Here is a 21,705-nt window from a genome sequence, read left to right as displayed (position 1 = left end):
TAAGCCGAGGGGAGCTTTTTCAGCCTAAAAAAAGGGTTGAAAAACTTGGCTTATACTGTGGTATATACAGTAATCTAAGAAAACACTGAACAACAATGGAAGAAAAACTGATTTCAGTCCTCTAGCAATCAGTCCAACAAGTCACTATCCATCCTCTCATTACACGCACACACACACTGTATGGTCTCAGTTTCAAACATTTTTTGTGTCATAATAACTACTTTGATATCACAATCAAAAGTTCATAGTTCCAGCTAAAACAGGCCAGCGCAATTAATACCTGAATGATAGTTTGAAACTGACACAAATCTCATTTATTTAATGGACCCCCTTTGTTGGGGCCAGTACCTCTGATGATTCAAGCAATACATAATTTTCACCCTATCCAAGTGATGGTACTTGACTCTGAAGTGGATAGAAATAAACCACAGCAGTCAAGATTAAACTAGAACTGAGACCACAATAATATTAATCAAATAATTTAAAAATTGCACATTTTCTTTCAAAATCCACAATTTTACATATATATGTTGAATATTTCTTATACAAAATGTTTAAAATCAGAAGTGTTCTGGGCTTCAGATTTTCTTGGGATTTTGGAATACCTGCAGTTGTACATACATGCATAATGAGATATTTTGGAAGTAGGACCTAAGTCTAAACACGAAATTCATGTACACCAATAGCCTCAATGTAGTGTTATAGGAAATATTTTAAATAATTATGTGTGTAAAACTATGTTTGCGTACATTGAACCATCAGAAAGCAAAAGTGTCACTATCTCAACTACTCATGTGGACAATTTTGGATTTTAGTCTGTTTTGGATTTTGGAATTCTGGGCAATGGATGCACAACAGATTTTACTTTTAAAATAAGCTGGAGTTATATTTTATGCAGGCAGTTTTTCAAAACTGCCCTCAAAGCCCTGCTGTAGACTGGTGCATAATGTTCCTAAATAAAACACATAAATAAATAATAAGAAAGACGAACACAAGAAACCACAGCAGTTTTAAACAGCAACAGCTTCAGTGGAGACATGTTTTGACAGAAAATCATTGTTGAGCCCACAGTTAAATTCTTCACACCAATTAAAAATTATGACATTCTCTCATAATTTTAATAATTTCTAATTGGTAGATACAAATTGCTATTCTTATTATGTCAAACATGACTTTGATTTTGGCTTTTCTAAAATGGTAAATCACCTCAGATTTTCAAACAGGAATGGCAAGCAGCAAAGCTTCCACATCCATGCTTTTATTCATTTTGAAATAATTGCTGCTATGTACTGAAGGTGTTTGTAATCTGACTGAAATATTTAACTTTAGTTTTGTTTTTTACATTATCCCCACTGCACCTTTTTGCTCTATTACATTGTTCAGGAGTGTAGGAATTTTTTGACCTTCCAGACATATTTGGACTGCAACGTCTAGAAGCATTAGCTGTCATAACCAATGGTCAGGGTTTCTGGACCTCCACATCTGAGGAGGTAACATGATTCCCATTCCTGGTTGACATAGCAGAGAAGGTAACTGTGACTGTTATGTATAATATTTGTATATTTTCAAGCAGGAAGGAACTCTGGTAAAAGACTATACAGTCAACCCTGCACATTTGCAGCTTTAAATTTTGTGGATTTGATCATTTGTGGATTTAATTAAAATAGTCACTCCTGGAATTTCTAGGTCCTCCAGGGAGACTCTACTGTCAACTTCTGACAGAATCATTTTAAAGGACCTAGAGACTTCTAGAGAGAAATCCCTCCAGGATTCTCTAGATTCTTCAGTGTAATTCTATGGTCAGCTTCTATCTGAAGGTAACCATATGATCATACCGGAGAACCTAAAAAGATATTCTCAGCATAGCATTTTTTTCTTGATAAAATTATTATTATCTTGATAAAATAGTGAAGAGTAAAGACATCACACTGGCAACAAAGATCTGCATAGTTAAAGCAATAGTATTCCCCATAGTAACCTATGGATGTGAAAGCTGGACCATAAGGAAGGCTAAGCAAAGAAAGATAGATGCCTTTGGACCATGGTGTTGGAGGAAAATTCTGAGAGTGCCTTGGACCTGGGAAGATCCAACCAGGCCATACTTCAGGAAATAACGCCTGACTGCTCATTGGAGGGAAGGATATAATGGCCATATAATGAGAAGACAGGAAAGCTTAGAGAAGATAATGATGCTGGGGAAAATGAAAGGAAAAAGGAAGAGGGGCCAACCAAGGGCAAGATGGATGGATAGTATCCTTGAAGTGACTGGCTTGACTCTGAAGAAGCTGGGGGTGGTGATGGCCAACAGGGAGCTTTGGTGTGGGCTGGTCCATGAGATCACAAAGAATTGGAAGCGACTGAATGAATAAACAACAACAACAAGCATTTTTATTCATAGTTCTTCACTTGTGTGGGATTTCTGTGCCCATAACCCCAAGAAATGGGGAGGACTGTAGTGTATTGTGTATCTGCTCATAGTTCCAACCAGCCAGTCATGCTTTCCACATGATACCCTAATCCACCTTCCAACAATTTGTCTATTTTCTGCTGCAATAGACAGGTAGTATTCTATACATTCACAATCAAATTACAATTGTGTATGAAGTCTGGAAATGAGAAGAAAGGACCTGTACCCAAAGATCTCAAAATGGATCACTTCCTGCTGAGGGGTGCAGGCCATTCCATTCCATATAACCCCAGGAAATAGTCTTGGTTTTCTTTAGTTCCCCATCAACAGGAGTGGACTTCCTGAATTAGCAAGAGATTCAACTATATGACCTTTGGGATCCCTTACAACTCTATTGTTTTATAATTCTAGGGGAAAAAAACAAGTTATGAAATTGAGAAGAATAAAAACCTCTGATTGGTAAAATTAGACTAATTAATCTGGTTTCAGTTCAGGGAGGAATTCTAAAGTCCACTTGCCTGTATAGAGAAATGGTATTTATAAAAGTCACTGCTTTGGACAACTTTGTTCAAACAATGTTTGCACTCCTTGCATCTCAAAAAGCAAATTGTAAAGTTCCAAGAAACTCTTAATTTTTGTAAAAGCCACATTTGGGTGTCTTACATGGAAAATGAAATACACAAGAACAAATGTATTCAAAAATCATCTCAGTATCACAGTGTTGCTTGCCAACATTTACTGTTGCATAATGGTTTCCTTGAGCACAAACGTGAAGACTAAAACGTTAAAAAAAGGTGGGGGCTGAGCCATATGATATTTAATGTATGTGACCAATTCAACTTTTTTATTGGCTTAATCTCCTGAGGTTCCAAAAAGTAACTCTAAATAGTATTTAAAAGCAACCTATGTCATTCAATCAGTTTCTTTGAAGAGGCAGCTGTGAAACTTGATTTGTGTTCAACAAATATTGTTTGCCATGTGGATAGCTGCCTAAGAAGGAGCTAGAATAGGCTACTTAATTAAAGCCATATGTTCCCGCCAGTTATGTGCCATGTAGTGAAGGAGCTAATCTCCAACAACTTACATATAAAAGCAGCAGTTAAATCTTTATGTAGGGAATTAGTAAGTTGGTGGAGACAGTTCTAGAAATGTGATCAACCAGGGCAGTTGCTTAGCTATGTATTAGCAAGATTCATTAGAGTTGATAAAAAAGCAAACTCTGAAAAAGTTACTTTCTGTATTGTCACTCCCAGAATCCGCCAGCTAGTATGTTGTTGAAAAGTAACTTTAAAAAGTTTTGATAGTAAGTATTCCTGGCCATCACTACATAGAGGCAATGGATATACATCAGTGTCTTAAGCAGTGATACCTGTGGCCAAGAAGGAGTAGGCGAGGTCATTCACAAGGTTTTTTTATTCAATGTTAAAGAGAGCTATCCAAGGTGCTGAAACCTATCCCCAAAATAGGTTCAAAGTAATTAATAGGTTTTTTTCAAAGTATGAGTTCACATCTGGGATAGATTAATTGCCCCACTGATCTCAGAAGCCACAAACTGTAACACTGATATCCGAGCTGTTTGCAGTTCATCCAAGGCCTTGAATAGACTACAGGAGATCAGCTAACACTCAGATAACTTGGGCAAAGGGGAAAGTGCAGTATATGAGTTCTTCACTATGTATGCTACAATTAGCTTAAAGATTTCAGCAATACGATATGTCAACAATGTCCAGGTAGTGCAACAGCATGCCACCAAAACTGCACAATGGTTTCTATGATGAATCATTACAGATGAGAAAATGAAGCCATTTTTGCTTGTTAAAGATTTTGCTTCCTTTAATCTCAGGAAGCAAGACATTAAATGAAGAAAAGAGTAAGGGAGGGCAAGAGAAAAAAAGAAAGGTGAGACAACAACCCAGAGGCATTTTCAAAAGTGTTCTAAATACCAAAATCCACAGTGCAAATCAAGTATTTTTGTTAAAATCTAAAAATGTCTCATAAATGATATCAAGAATAAATATGCACACACTGTCCACTAGAGCTGTGTAAAAAAATTATTTGTGGGTAGTAAGTGTGATTCATTAATAGTTTTCATCCCCCTGCGAAGTGGGGGGAGGAAAACAATTTGCCTGCCTCCCATGAGGGAGACTCGGGTTCCGATGGAACCCTCCAGAAGAAAGGGGGCGTGGCTTGCTCATTCTGCGCCTGGACATTGGCCCACCACCCCCGCCCATTAACAGTATGGTTATTGCTTGTCTAGGGGACTGGGTAGGAATTTTTTCCCACCCTATTTCATAGGGGGGGGGGGTTTGCCTACCCTATACTGTTTAGGGGCTAGATGGAACGGTGGTTTTCTCATAAATAGGTGTTAGCGAAAAATAGTTAGGGAAATCCTTTAGTCGGTGTGCACCTAAGGCACCCCCTTAAGCAGTGATAGGCCATTAAGTTAAAACACTCACCTGTAAGTTTATTTTAAGGGTGAAGTGAAGTTAAATGGCCTTGAAATGGAAGGAGTCTGGTTTCAAGAACTTCGGGAGAGACTCCTCGCTCATTTCCCTTAATGGTGGTCCGGGTTTAATTACCAGGAAACCCAGGTGCTTCGCCCGAAAAATCTTATTTGGAATCAGGTAGAGATCTACCTGGGCTTGGCTACACCACTTCCTGACACCCTTAAGTTAGGTTAAGAATTTAAATAGGTAACGTTCAATAAAAGTTGCCCAATTTGAATCCATACATTGGTGTCATGTCTCTTTATTTTCGTGTTTCTTCATGTTCGGGGGTTGGCGGGCAAATCTGTATTTACAATTTTAAAGGACAGAGGAGCTGTGCTTATGCAGCCACAGGAGCTAACCCCAGGTGGTACTCTGCCCTCTCTCTCCCTACAGAAGGCAAAGAGATGCCAGGGGACAAGGCATGTCCACCCTGGAACTGGAGGAGGAGGCAGAGGGGTGGGGGACAAAGGCAGAAACCAGGCAGGAACCAGGACCCACTAAGCTCCTTGCTGCTGGTCAAAGGCTTAGAAGAGCAGGACAGCAGCCTCCCGTAGGCTTGCAGGCCTTCGAGCAGCAGCGAGGTGCTTGGTAGGTCCCAGTTCCTGCCCTTGCCTCCTCCACCTTCACCTCCTTTTCTGCCTCCTCCTCCACATCCTCCTCCAATGGGGTTTCCTTCTGTCTGTCCCAAGGCCAGGAGCAGGCCACCGCCAGTTTTGGGACAGGTATGCCTGTCCCCTGGCATCTCTTCTGCAGGGAAAGAGAGAGAGAGAGTAGTGGTAAGGTAGATTTAACAAATCACACTTATGGCTCATGTGTGTGTGTATTCATTCCTACTTGCAATTACTGTATGCAGTTTTCTTGTTCAGAGAGGTAGGCTAATTTGTAGAATGGCTGAATACTGTCTTGTCAAGATAGTATGCATAAATGTTCAACTACTTTTATTATGCTACAGGGTTCAGATCCTATGCAAGGAGTTATGCTAGAACCATGTGAATAAATCAATTGAATTGATTTAGCCAAACATTCTAATGGGAAACAATTGCAATGATGCATCTGCCAGTGACACTGTCCCATTACGCAGGAACAGTAATGTAGCAACATTTGGGGAGCTGACTGGTTTTTGCTTTTGTGCCAATTCTGTGCTGTTTTAAAGAACCTTTAATTAAATTATATTGTGCCTACACATCTATGGTGTGCCTACACAGGGAAGTGGGAGTGAGAAGAGCCCTTTTGTAGCATAAAAGCATTTTGTACCTTTTGATTTTGATTTATGGTGATTGTATGGTGACCCTATCATGGAATTAGTTTGCCAAAATTTGTTCAGAAGTCATTTGCCTTCTTCTGAGACTAAGTGTGTGTAATATGTTCAGGATCTTCCATCATCATCATCATCATCATCATCATCATCATCATCATCATCAGTATTATCCCACATTTCTCTCCACAAATGAGTCCTAATGGGTTTCCATGTCTAAGGTGAACCCTGGCCATGCCCTTTCCCCTGCACAGGGGGAAAGGATTGTTAGGATTGATCAGCACAGGGAAAAGGGATAGATGGCAAATTGAATAAGTGCTCCTGAGCTCCTAGCCATCACTGAACACCTCTGCTGTGCAATCAGGATCACTCCTCTCCTCGGTGGTGATGCAAGTGCCTTCTAATATTAGCAAAGATGTAGGTGGTAGGCAAGAGCTTTCCCAAAGGTAAGGCTATCTGCCATGGTAACTGGAAAAGTAAAGTTGTAGTCCATTGAAGCCAAATTGACCAAGGGGGATCATAAATGGTTCTGGCCCAGCTTACTTGTCCATCCCCCTCGATGGACTGTCACCTTGTCGTGGTGAGGGGGCTTGCGTGTTCCGATGAACCTGTGGGCACAACAACTGGAGTCGTGCACTCCCAGGAGTGGCCGCGGGGGAGGTCCCAGACCAAGCACAGTCCGAAGACCCAAAGACCTCAACGGCGGAGCAGGCGGAGGATAACATGGCACATGTTACAACGGCTGCGAAGGCGGAAGAAGGCTGCAACAGACTGAGAAGCCATGGTCATTGTGTTAAACTACATCACCAGTGGAACCTCATCTGTGAAGACTGTGTGTTGTTCAGCTGTGCACTGACCTCCACACATTAAAAAAACCCACGCACAGGCGTCTTCCAAAGAAAATAAAAACCAACCAACCAAAGTCCCATGGCGATCAGCGAGTGGCGACGGGGGCAGGACTGTGAAATCTGGAAGCCCCTAGTCACAGACTGGCACATGGGCGGTGGGTACGGACTCAGTCGTTCTACCTCAAGGTCCGAGGCAGTTGAGTAGTTCGGCAGCTGTATTCGCGACTGAGCAGCCCTTTTTAGGACCCACTCTGCTCACCCCACATGGGGAGGGGGCTAGAAAAGGTGCCCTAAACATAGTCTGCCTCACTTATCCCTGACTGGACTGCCGCGTCCAGTGGGGTCACCATCCTGCGGCCAAAAAAGAAAAATGAACTTCGGTACGTGGAACGTACGGACACTGATGGACAACAGTGACAGTGAACGCCCCGAACGCAGAACTGCCATCATCGCAAGGGAGCTGGGACGCTTCAACATCGACATAGCAGCCCTTCAGGAGACCCGGAGAGCAGGAGAGGGACAGCTGAAGGAAGAAAAAGGAGGCTACACCTTCTTCTGGAAGGGACTGCCCAAAGAAGACCAAAGAATGCATGGAGTTGGCTTCGCTATAAGAAATGATCTGATGAAACATCTGTCCGAAGCACCCACTGGCATCAACGAATGACTCTCCACCCTCCGAGTTGATCTTGCCAAAAACCAACGGGCAACCATCATAAGTGCCTATGCACCAACACTAGACGCTGACGAAGACATCAAGGAGAAATTCTACTGTCAGCTGGACACCGTCCTATCGGGGATACCTAAGGAGGACAAAATCATTCTCCTGGGGGACTTCAATGCAAGAGTCGGGCGAGACTTCGACCTGTGGCCAGGCACCATAGGAAAAGACGGGGTTGGAAACAGCAACTCGAATGGCATCCTGCTTCTCACCAAATGTGCGGAGCACAACCTTGTCATCACCAACACGCTCTTCCGCCAGAAAAACAAGTTCAAGACATCATGGAAGCACCCCCGGTCAAAGCACTGGCACCTCTTAGACTATGTAATCACACGTGCCAGAGACCGCCGTGACGTACTCCTCACAAGAGCCATGACAGGTGCTGACGACTGCTGGACCGACCACAGGCTAATCCGATCCACAATGGCTATCAAGATCGCCCCCAAGCGCAGACTCCAAGGAAGAAAGACAAGGCGCAAAATGAACACCCAAGCCCTTCAGGAGCCCTCCAGGCGAGCCCATCTCCAAACAGCACTCAAGGACCATCTACCCACAGTACACCCCGAAAATGTTGAGGAACATTGGAACAAACTGAAGACCTCCATCATCCAAGCCTGCGAAGAAACTATTGGATACCAAGCCAAGAAACATCAAGACTGGTTTGACGAAAATGACATCGAGATCCAACAGCTAATCGACAAGAAAAGGAAAGCCTTCCAAACATGGCAGAGAGACATCAACTGTGCTGCTAAGAAAAAGATCTACGCCAGTGCAAAAGCTGAGGTCCAAAGAAGGACAAGAGAACTCAAGAACATCTGGTGGACAAAGAAGGCTGAAGAAATCCAACACCTGGCAGATACCCATAATGCTCAAGGATTTTTCAAAGCCACAAAGGTCATCTATGGGCCAAGAAACCATGGCATACAGCCTCTACGCTCATCAGACGGAACCAAACTCCTGAAGGACCAAAAGTCAATTGCACTACGTTGGAAAGAACACTACCAAAGCCTCCTAAACCGCAGCTCCAGTGTGGCCGAAGAGGTCCTCTCACAAATCCCGCAACAACAAACCAGGGATGAGCTTGCAGCACTGCCTAGTTTGGAAGAAGTCAGCAATGCCATCAGCCAACAAAAGAACAACAAAGCCAGCGGACCGGATGGGATCCCTGCTGAAATCTTTAAAGAGGGAGGACCTGCGCTGACACACCAACTCCACCAGCTCATAGAAAAAGTGTGGGTGACCGAGAAAATCCCAGCAGACTTCAAGGATGCCACCATCATCACCCTCTTCAAAAAAGGGGAAAGAACAGACTGCGGAAACTATCGAGGTATCTCCCTTTTAACCTCTGCTGGAAAAATCCTCGCAAGAATCCTTGCAAACCGCCTTCTGCCCCTCTCAGAAGACACCCTCCCAGAATCCCAGAACGGCTTCCGCCCCTCCAGAGGAACTGTGGACATGATCTTCACTGCACGACAGCTCCAAGAAAAATGCAGGGAACAAAACCAACCTCTGTACATGGCATTCATCGACCTTGCAAAGGCATTCGACACAGTGAATCGCAGCGCTCTCTGGACCATCCTCCACAAAATCGGGTGCCCAAGCAAATTTGTGAACATCCTGCGGCTCCTCCATGACGACATGATGGCAACAGTCTTGGACAGCAGTGGCTCCCAAAGTGACCCATTTAAGGTGGAATCAGGTGTCAAACAGGGATGTGTTATTGCCCCAACTTTATTCTCCATCTTCATCGCCATGATACTTCACCTTGTTGATGGGAAGCTTCCCACCGGAGTGGAAATCATCTATCGGACAGACGGCAAGCTATTTAACCTCAGCAGACTGAAAGCCAAAACCAAGGTCACAACAACAGCTGTTATAGAACTCCAGTATGCTGATGACAATGTTGTCTGTGCGCATTCAGAAGAAGATCTACAAGCCACTCTCAACACCTTTGCAGAAGCATACACAAAGCTTGGCCTGTCACTGAACATCGAGAAAACCAAAGTGCTGTTCCAGCAGTCACCAGCCGTCCCCTCTCCAATGCCAGAGATACAGCTTAATGGTGTAACATTAGAAAATGTCGACCATTTCCGCTACCTTGGCAGCCACCTCTCCACCAAAGTCAACATCGACGCCGAAATACAACACCGCCTGAGCTCTGCAAGTGCAGCATTTTCCCGAATGAAGCAGAGAGTGTTTGAGGACCGGGACATCCGCAGGGATACTAAGGTGCTTGTCTATAAAGCTATTGTCCTCCCAACCCTGCTATATGCCTGTGAGACATGGACTGTCTACAGACGTCACATGCAGCTCCTGGAACGATTCCATCAGCGCTGCCTCCGGAAAATCCTGCAAATCTCCTGGGAAGACAAGCGGACAAACGTCAGCGTGCTGGAGGAAGCAAAGACCACCAGCATTGAAGCGATGGTCCTCCAACATCAACTCCGCTGGACAGGCCACGTTGTCCGGATGCCTGACCACCGTCTCCCAAAGCAGTTGCTCTACTCCGAACTCAAGAACGGAAAACGGAATGTTGGTGGACAGGAAAAGAGATTTAAAGATGGGCTCAAAGCCAACCTTAAAAACTCTGGCATAGACACTGAGAACTGGGAGGCCCTGGCCCTTGAGCGCTCCAGCTGGAGGTCAGCTGTGACCAGCAGTGCTGCAGATTTCGAGGAGGCACGAGTGGAGGGTGAAAGAGTGAAACGTGCCAGGAGGAAGGCGCGTCAAGCCAACCCCGACCGGGACCGCCTTCCACCTGGAAACCAATGCCCTCACTGCGGAAGAAGATGCAGAGCAAGAATAGGGCTCCACAGCCACATGCGGACCCACAAGGAAACCCATGATGGAAGACCATCTTACTCGTCCAACGAGGGATCGCCTAAGTAAGTAAGTACTTGTCCAAACATATCTCCCTCTATGATCCACCACGGAGGTCAAGATCGTCAGGGGAGGCCCTGCTCTTGATCCTGCCACTTTCGCAGGTGCGTCTGGCTGGAATGAGGGACAGAGCCTTCTCGGTGGTGGCCCCCCATCTGTGGAACACACTCCCTAAAGAAATCAGGTCAACCCCTTCTCTCCTATCCTTTAGGAAGAAATTAAATTTATGGCTATGGGACTGAGCTTTCAAGCAGCACTCGTAGCAGTAACAATTATTTGACAATGGATGGATTTTGAATGATGACTATAGATTTGGTCTTGTCTCTTTTAAATTGTCTTTCTAACTTATGATGATGTTTTGATCAACGTTTAACTGTGTTTTTATTGTTGTTATTGGCATCTAATAGTTGCCGGTTGTAAGTCGCCCTGAATCCCCCTCCAGGGGTAAGAAGGACGGGACATAAATGTCTGAAATAAATAAATAAATGAAATAAATAAATAAAGACTCTTCATCACTGTGGAATGGGCATGGCGTTTGCGGCTGTCTCTGGGGCCAGTCTGAAATACTGCTACTTTGGATGGGCCCCTAGAATTTCAGTGTAGATGAGTCTTAAGTGGGATCACTTTGACAAATAAGAACTTTTGTGCCAAGATACTCTAAAAAATGTATCTTAGCAAAAGTTTTTCTTAATGTAATTCAAACAGATAAACATGTAAAGATTATCCCACTGTAGCTGGGACTGGTCTTAGGTTATTCAGTAGCTTACAAAGAATGGTTTATTATTTTGGAAAAAAAAAGATTTAAAATAGATGGAAAGCAGTCACACTAATGAATTTTCATCTCCTTTTTTAAAAAAAGCAGTACATAATCAAGTGTAACTTGTATAAATTTACTTATTCTTACCATGTACTAAATCACTAATTTATCTTCAAGAAAGTATGCTTATTATTATCTTTCACTAAGATGCCAGGTGGCAATGCTTATAAAGCACTTCCTATGGAAGTGAGAAACAGTTTATTTTTACTATTCATCACTGCACTCCCTCTTCTCCTTTTAAAGAAACAGAAACATATACCAGGGCAAATTTGAGGGCCAAACTATTAAGTATAATATCAAATATGCAAGTGGTTACAAAAAACTACAGCTCCTGTTTCTTAATAACTTGTCAACTAGTTATGACAGTATGATATTCTACCCACCTCAATGTATCTTCAATGATCTAGTAGGGCTCATTCTAAAAACATAACGCTATTAGCTTACGTGGTAGATCAGTCCTTGTTTTCAGAAAGGCGACAACAGTCAAAACAACACAGACCCTAGTGGTGAAGACTAATGTTGTGTTATTATTGTTCTTACGATTGTATCTGCTTAACATGGCACAGAAGTACAAAAAGTCAAACAAATTCTGTAAGATGCCATCAATATCAAGAGATCATATTTTACTGTGGTTCCAGGTTAGCTTTCGCATTCTTTTTCCCATTCACAGAAGCTTTTGGGGGGAGAAATAATGTTAGTATTTCTGCAACCATGTTTGTAAAGCCAATTCCATGTTTCTTACTATCTGTTACCTTCTCTCCCAAACTGTAAATCAGTGGACTGCAAAAATGTCTTAATTTTATCACTCTCTCTATTATTCCACTAACCTCAGGCAAGGATTTTGTCTTTAGAGATTCTGAAATCACTCAGCCAGGGCTTAAAAGTGTACTGAATATAACCACACTATTGAACACAGTACATTTAATGCTGGCAGCAATTATTAATACCTGGTGTGGTAAGTATCTTTTTCCCAGGGAATCTGTCTGGATGATGGATTAAGTTACATTGTTAAATTCAGCTTCAAACATTATCTCATACAATTAGCCAGACATAATTAGGCACTAAAGTGAGAGGGTATTACTAGTCAATCATGATCTTGTTAATCTTGTGGCCTGTGCCGATTCCCATAAGGTGAAGGCCAAATTGGACTACAGCATTTTTATTTGACTAGTATTTATGAATTCATGTATCATTATCTAAATATTACCTTTGATTGAGATCTCATTAAAGGTCTCTCTGTCTCATATCAAAATGTCAATACCCTCCTAAGATGGGAAATGTCATTGACTAAGCCTGTACTTATTAATCTAATAACTTCAGAAATGATCACACATGCCTTTCAAAAATGATTTCTTTTCATTAGACAAATCTCATGGTTAACTTCATTTTTCCTTCTCAAACATTAGTGCCCAATGCTCAAAAACAGATAATGAAAGAAGAATTACAAGGGTTAGTTCCAAACAAAGTGCCACAATTGTCTCAGGAAATGACTACAAAATGGAAATCACCACTCCATCAATGGGAGAGGTTCAACCTCTGGTCTTACAGATATTTTCAGCTTTGAAACCCAGAATGCATTGGCGACACTCACTGAGGCTGCTGGGATCTGGTAGTCCCAAACATTCACATTCATGTTCATTAGTTCAGATATGAATAAAGTGAAATATGACATTTCAATCCAAGCTTTCATAGGCGTTACTATGTTTTCTCAGAAATTGCTTTTTCTAAATAATATCTGCTTTTGTAAATGTAGGTAAAATAAGGAAAAACATTCTGAAATTCCATCACATTGTGAAGTCTTGGTCTAGTTTTACTCCTCTGTTCATTTCCTTGTTTGCTCTCTTGGAAGTGGACTGTTCCATTTTGCTGAGTTTTAGGGGAGGAGCTTAGGATCCCCTAGAGGTCTAGCTCTGTTGATTTAGCCCTGTTGGTTCAGAGCTTGGTGGAAAGACTTTCCCCCCTTATTCTTTCTTTGGCAGAGCTTTAGTAGTTGAGCCAGGAAATGTCTGGTCTGGTTTTGCGATCTGAAACAGGCATCCTAAGCACATATATGCCTCATAGACCTAAACCTGAGAGTCTATAGCTGTACATGTCATAGATCAGAGCTGTACATGCCATAGATTACACCTTGTACATGCCTCAAAGACCAGAGATCAGAGTAGTATACCTTAGAGATTAGAGTGATACTTTCCTCAGTATCATGTGTTTACCATCATAGAGAGTACTTACTCTATCTTTATAGACTTGTTCTTTACCTCAGAGCGCATACCATCATTATAACTCATAACCTCCTGATATCTATACTTAGAGTTTATAACTTATATCTGTTTATAACTTATAAGTTTATAACTTATATCTGTGCTTCACTATTCTATTCCTGTATCATTTTAGTAATCAATCTGCGCCTTTGTACTACTTTGTTTTGATTCACCTTTATTGAGTTCTAACAGAAGTTCTCTTTGCTTTGTTCAGTAAACTTAATTGATTAAATTTAATCTCATCTCCTGAGTCTTATTTTTAAAGAATTAAGGTACATATAGGGCATACCAATGGTCACTGGGAAAATAGCCAGACACGCACATAGTTTTCTTTCCATCCTCGGTGTGCCAACACAACCATACAAGAGGTATGGATTAGAAATCATCTCCAAATACTCTTATTATGACTCCAGAATAACTCCCTTTTTATACTTGATTAATATTAATCATACTTTTTCTAGGCAAACTTTCATAAGATATTAGCAATAGCAGTGTTTCCAGCACATGCAAATGGTACAAAGGTGGAATCAAGGAATAAAGACTTTTGTCTCTAAATAAGAAACTCTTATTCTAATGAGAATAAGAATAATCCTGAGATAATAAAGGCAAAAGAAAATAAAGAGGTGCATCCTTTTTTAATGAATACAGTGGGCGTATGGCATCTAATGGAGTTTGGTTCCAGGAACCCCCTTGGATACCAAAGTCCACAGATGCTTAAGTACCATCATATACTATGACAGAAAAAGTGGTGTCCCCTAAATAAAATGACAAAAACACCATTCTTAATCCATGGGAATAGAATCCACAGGGCCAGCTGTAGTTATTTTGTCTTAAAACTAGCCACATAATTTTTTTCATGCAGAGTACACAAAAAAAATCAATTTATGAGAGGATACATTTGTGAATGTTACAAAACAACAATATGAAAATACATCAAGATTATGATAAGATATTAATAAGACAGTACTGTGATGTACTGTTAATCATTACTTAGTAAATTATAAATCTGATACAGCAAATAATGAATAGTATTATGTATTGATTAGTATACAAGTTAATTAAATACTGCATAGATGACAGTTACATTTATCTAAGCTTTATATCTTTATGTCTTTATGTATTTCTGAATTCAAAATTATTAATTTGTTTGGGAGTGGGTTGCCTGCTCTGTGGATCCCTTTGCATTAGTCCAATGCTCCATGAACATGTGGAGGGATTCCGTTTTAATGAAAGGTTGATCAATTTACAACTTCATCCTAAGCAGAATGCAGATAAGAGCAAAGGTCTGGACTGGTCTTTGATAGCACATTTCAGAATCAGAACAACACAACAGAAAAGGCTCTGTTTCTCATGCACTCTTAGCGACTATAAGCATGATCTCTTATGAACTTATCACATGGGGGAGCCCCCCCCCCCCACATGCTGTTTCACCAGCGAGCATGGTGACTCACCAGCAAGCATGGTGAAACAAAAGACACACAACTCAGTCACCCTGCATGTTGCTCCGGTATGGCAATGCTTTCCTCATCACACAGAGGGGAGTGTCACCCAAACCAGGGATAAGTGTGCTGGATCCATTGAAGCCAACACAATATGAGAAAGCTCGCATGTTTAGAGGGAAGCATCTAAGGATGCTTCCACCCAGGCTGGTGTCAGGGCCAATAGAAGTCACATGATGTCGTGTGATGGCAGGCATAGCGTTCCATCCCTGAATCAGGCTGGAAGTGTCCTGGGTCACTTGATTTGTTGATGTAATGAGATCCTAATGCAATTTCTGTGCAGATCCATATGTCAGCAAAGTAACCTGGTCTTAAGCCTTTTAGCATTTTAAAAGCTAGAGTTGGTACTTTGAATTGAGCCCAAATTACTACAGGAAGTTTTTGAAACTGGCAGAAACTAGAATTATATATTCTGATCTTTTCAAAGAAGTAGCCATATCAGTATCTTGCAAAGTAAAAAAGGGGAAAGGAATACTGAGGGAAAAATAAAAATAAATGTGGCAGTAACTGATTTCTATTTTCACATATTCATGGTTATAAATGCACTTCTTGAGATGAAATAAAATTGATAATAAATGTTCAAAGTAGTAGGAGTGAGATGGAAAGTAATAGTATCCAGAAAGATGTAAATAATAACCTTTGCCCTACATTTCCAAAGATTTATTTCAGCAAATAGGATGAACAGGACAGTCTCCTCGAGAGAAGATTAAGGGACATGAATTTGATATTAGAAATGGCAACACCCACAAACCAGTTGCAGAACATTTCACTCTTCCTGGACATACACAGTAAGCCATTTACAGTTCTTGAACATGGAAATTCAAAAGAAAAACCTACGAAGAGAAACTGCAGAATTGAATTATATTAATCAATTCCAACCCATTTGCAGAGGAATGAACAGAAGCAAGAGCCACATATATTAATGCAAGAGTCTTCATTACCGCAAGTTAACAAAAAAGGAATCTTCTCAGTTTTGAAAAATTAGGGCAAGGAACATGATTTGCACCTTTTTGGGTCCTATTTCATTCCATCCCACTCCTGCAACTGTGCAAACATACTTTATACCTGAGCATTTATTATAACTTTATACTGCATCTGAAGAAGTAGGTTTACATTCATGAAACCTCATTTGAATTTTTTTTTTAAAAAAAAAAACCACAACTAGTCTTAAGGCGCAGCCAATGATTACTATATTTTTCGTCACCCCCAGTTGTCTTCCTTTTAATATTGTGAACTGTAAACATCATATGAGGCAGTCCCCAACTTACAAATAAGATAGGATCTGTAGGTTTGTTCTTAAGCTGAAGTTACATTTTTAAATGTAACTTTAGACATATATATATATACACACACACACACATACACACAGGGAAGGGTTAACGCCCCTGTGATGTTTGTTTTGCTGTTTGTGGCCCTGCCCTGAGAACTGGATTTTGAAAAATCTGGCTTGTTGTTTCCCATGTTAACTCCTTCAGAAGTGAATTTCTCTTCCTACTCTTGTTTGTGACTATGAGTCATTTGTAAGTCAGATGTTTGTAACTTAAGGACTGCCTGTAATAATCTGGATACCACATTTTAACCAACAATAAGTACAGTACAATAAATCAGTGTGCATACAGGAAAAGCATGGAAAACAGACAAATTCTGTTAAAAAGAAGTTGTTAAACAGAAGTCACATAAGTCATATAAGGTAGCTTCTAATATAAAATATTTATTTCTTATTAAATTGTTGCTGAATCTGCTTTACAACACTTGGACTACTAGCATCCCCTTTTATGCCAGCTTTCTTTTAGGGTTCTGCTATGGTTGCATTGCATATAGTTTTATAAATTATTAATAGTAAAATCTTTAGATAGAACAATTGAGTTTAATATCTTAATACCTAAACAGAGTTTAAAAGCTCATCTTCAGTATTTGTAAAAGGCTATATGCTATATGCAATGTTTTGATTTTGTCTTGTATTTCATATCTGTACTAGCTTTGATTGACCAACATGTACAGCTTGACATCAATTACATATCCGCTTTGCCAATTTAATATCAAAAACATCAGGATATTTGCTGGTAGCCCATGTGAGCATAAATGGAAAATCCTTAAATGGCACAAAACTAAAATATGATCCTGAGCTGCAAATGCTCAAGTTCTTCTTTTACTTTGGGACAATATATTAAAGATATGAAAGGAAACACCAGAATAAAAAAAATATTAGAGGATTAAGGTGGGGAGTTAGATTCATAACAATTCCAAAATTTATGATTATGAGAATTAAGCAGTCATATTTTTTTTCCTATTGGCAGAATAAGAGGCTCTTAGTGACTGGCTAGAGTTGAAGGATATTAAATCATGATCATGCAAATTTCTATTTGATAGTGCATTTCGATGGTAATATATTAGGTGTTATAAAAGTACACTTGTCTTTGTCTTGGACCTTTGCTACCATATAATAATAACTTTGAAGGGAATATATACTGATTTCTATTCATCAGCAGTACTAATATGAACAAGAGTCTCTCTCAATATGATGGCCCCATGTTAATATGAAATGTTAAGATTTACAGTATGTGTCTCAGTCTAGAGAATATTTCAAGAACATTCTGATTTTCCACATTGAATGACTTCTAAAGCTGGTTTTATCTGTTTGGATTAATGAGCTATTCAATCTTATCAAGATGTTGATAAAAAATTGCTTCGATCGTCTTTCACTTCTAGGCAGGCAGATAGGCCTAGTGGGAATTAGAGTCTAAAATTTTAAAAGCAGTGTATCCATGTCCTACTATATCAGAATAATAGACTCAAACTGTATAATGTAAGTACATATGTAAAATTGAATTTTTTTATTTAAATTAATTCATACAGTCATATGGATATTCTTTTTATTTCATTGATTAGGATATGCTTTTTATTTTGGTTGTTATACACCTGCTGAAAAGGTAAGAAATGGGAATTGCTATTAATCAGCATCACTGGATTAGAAAGAGTTGCTGATGCCATAGGACAGCAATGGGGAATTTGCAAAAGGAGGAGATTCCGTAACTACAGTGGTAGAACAATCCTAACCTCTCATGATGTTGATACCATTAAGGTAGCACTCAGTGAACTCAAAGAAATCATTGCAGGTTACACAAGAAAAAACAGCTTCTGCAGTGGTTCCCAATCTTTGGTCCTCCGGTTGTTTTGGACTTCAATTCCACGAAATCCCAAGCAGTTTACCAGTTGTTAGGAATTGTGGGAGTTGAAATCCAAAACAGAAGAAGGGCTGAAGTTTGTCCATGTCTGGTCTAAACTATGTAAGTCTTTACATGGCACAAACATCCTTCAAATATTCCTTGACATGGGGGCCAGTACAAGTATCAGAGCACTAGTTTATTGTTCAAACATTTTGTAAGATGAGTTCTATGCAGAATAGAACAGTGGGACACCATGAAAATTCTTGCTTTGTTTTTCATTGATAAAAACAACAGAATTGCTGTAACAGCTATCACAGTTGCTATCACTTCAACTAATATCTATTTTCATAGTTTCATTCAGCATTTGGTCAAATAAAATATGTGATGTCCTTCAAGCCGCCCTTCCATTACATGAAAAATATAGCAGACAAATGTTTACCAAGCAATGCTATTGCTAGAATTCTCTTCATCAAAGGTTAGACTTCAAGATCCTGAGGGCCAAAGAAATCTCACCAAAGTCCATTTTTGGAGTCGCAAGAGTACCTCCCAAATGCACACGAAAAAATGTCTCAAAATGGCACAGAGTCATCTAAAGGGTGAAAACCTCTTAATACTGTTTCTGTTCTCTAAAACATGAATGAGGGATAGGATCAAAAAAAAAAACCCAGGCTGCTTTCCACTCTCTTCCTGTTTTTCAAAAGGATGGATGAGATCTACAAAAAGGCAAATGTGGCTTCTGGATTTGCAGGACTATCCTAGCTCTCGGCAACACTGTTTGACAGCTAATCTGATGTTCTATACCTCACAACCCTAGAGAATAATCCTGAGACTTGTTTCACAGAAAACACAATTATGCCATACAGTTAAGGCCCATTTCCTAATGTCTCCACCATCTATTTTGCTTTTATGTCATCTGGAAGATCAGTAATGGATGTAGGGAAGCGCTAAGTTCATTGATTTTCTTTATCAAGAAACATATGGTAACAAGCCTAATTCCATCCACTAAAAAAAGAGTATATTTAAAAAACATTTTTCAGCAGTGTGCCTCTAAAAGTCAGAATATTTACCAACATGACAGTTAAGAGGTGTTAATGAATGATTCATCATTTATATTTGCACAGGCACCACTAATTTAGTGCTGCAGCTCTTCATATAAACCATTAGGAACAGTATGATTATATTGCCCATGCATGAACAGGTGGAAGAGCTTGAGAAAATAATTCTATTTTGATGATGTAAGTAGAGATATGCAAATTATTTTCTCTACATTTTCCTTGTACATGAAAAATGGTATACAAATTAAATTATCTATGTTCTCTCTGAGCATGAACTCTAAACAGTTATTTCAAACAGTGTGCCCCATCCCTCCAGATAAGCATAAGCACAAGCACAAATCTTACCACTCCAATTGAAAAATAATTATTGATGATGCTGTAAGGCACTGGATCTCCTTTCTCATCCTTATCATTGGGTATGACTTCAAATTTCCACCTGTCTAGCAATGTTTCTGTGCTGTTTTCAATATCTTTTAAGATTTTCAGTAGGCTCTCACCTTCATATCCTGCCAAAAAAACAAATACAAATAATATAAATATAAATATAAATGGCTACTATAAAATATGACACAAAATGCCACTACTATACTTCCTCATTTAGATTTTGAGGCAACAATCCCTTAAAAGAGTACTGGGTGCAGAGAAAAAACTTTAGGACATTTTCTTTATCAAAAACTGACATGTTCAGACAGCTGCCAGGATCTTGACTGATGCCTCTCACGTGCCTCCACTTCCATCCCTATGCTACTTCTACTGCTGCTTGGTTAGATTAAGTTTTGGCTATGACAGCAACTTTCTGTTTGATAATATTACCTAACAGTGGTACTACCACTGTTACAAAAAAGCAGAACATATCATCAATATGCAGCAAGTCCTATGAGTAAGTAAAGCCAATTGGTCCCTTGTCTTTATATTCCATTATAAAGTTAATGCTAGATAAATCAACTAGGCTATCCTTCCAAGGGATGCTGAGGTTTCAACAGCATCACCTAGGACATTACCCTGTGTGTGGATGGGGGGGGGGGGGGGTGTGATTCATATGCTCATGGTGTTATGTCCTGTTGCATCAAAAAGCAAATCCCATCATTTCTCAGATCCCATCACATGTTGTTCTTTCTTGATATTTCTGCCAAAATCATCAGTTTTCAGATTTGTCACACAAGCAAGTGCAGTTCCCACCCACTCAATTAAAAAAAATTCAGGGGAAAAATTGGAGGATACTAGATTTTCCCTTCCAATCCTGATACTCCTGAAGAGACAAGAGGCATTGATCTGGGAAGAGAGGTCCCTTCTGTACAGCTGTATAAAATCCACATTGAACTGGATTATATGGCAGTGTGGACTCAGATAAGCGAGTTCAAAGCAGATATTGTGGATTATCTGCCTTGATATTCTGGGTTATATGGCTGTGTGGAAGGGCCCAGGCACAGCACTGTGAAAATTTAGGCTTTCCCTTCTAATCATGCAACTCCCAAGGAGACTGGAGGTGTTGATCTGCATCCCCACCCCACTTCTCTGGGATCCTCTCCTTCCTCCCAATCTAGCTATTGCACAATTTCAAAAGAAAATATTAGTATGAAGGAGGATCAACAAGAAAACAAACTTGTGATATTTTGGAATTTCTGTATTGTTAATGTTTACAAAAAAATTACCATGCCAGGCCCACAAAGCAGGATTTTGGGAGAAAAATGTCAATGCCCATAGGATTCACCCTTACTCCACATTGTTGAGCACTTCAACATGGGCAAATTTGACATATCCCATCGCATGTGTTTTTCTCATTTTCTCAATTTTTTCCTGAGCTCAGAAGATCTCTGCCTATCTTTGTCCCACCCCCACCCCATTTCCAGACACTTCAGAAACACTTCCTTGACAAGACATGATAGATACAAGGGAGGACGTCCTCCTGCATCATCTGATGGGCTCTGTTATACATCGTTTCTCTGCTGTATTACAAGTGTTTAGAAACCGGGGGGGGGGGGGGGGGCTGAGTGGGATAACATCCCTAGTATGAGTAAGTAAGTAGCCAGCTAAGGTAAGTAGCAATGACAGGACATGATGGCAGAGACAGCCCAAATGCTGGAGGAGACCCATCAATGGCACTGTATCAAGAGTCCACTTAAGTTTGGTATCAGCTCTAATCTAAACTAAAACCTTTAAAAATACCTTTCAACACTCACCCAAAGTCATCTTAACAACCTATCCAGCTTTACTGGAATATGAATTAGCAACAATGCTACTAAGGGTAAAATATTGTGCACTATAGATCTTTCTAGGCATTGTCTAGGTCATCCAGGATCATTCTATGGTAT

General features: G+C 40.2%; 1 protein-coding gene across 3 annotated transcripts in view; it reads right to left on the bottom strand.

Moving 5' to 3' along the window:
- Positions 1–21,705, bottom strand: part of DGKB (diacylglycerol kinase beta) — a 305,929-nt gene that overhangs the window by 161,766 nt on the left and 122,458 nt on the right. For all 3 annotated transcript variants that reach the window (XM_060782155.2, XM_060782153.2, XM_060782156.2), the window contains one exon: positions 19,739–19,899. In XM_060782155.2, the coding sequence (XP_060638138.2) occupies positions 19,739–19,899 (161 nt within the window). The remainder of the gene's footprint in view (positions 1–19,738; positions 19,900–21,705) is intronic.

Source organism: Anolis sagrei, chromosome 6 (genome assembly GCF_037176765.1).
Source record: "Anolis sagrei isolate rAnoSag1 chromosome 6, rAnoSag1.mat, whole genome shotgun sequence".
Lineage (NCBI taxonomy): Eukaryota > Metazoa > Chordata > Lepidosauria > Squamata > Dactyloidae > Anolis > Anolis sagrei.
Note: the sequence above shows the minus strand (reverse complement) of the source record. Positions and strands in the feature narration are given on the sequence as shown.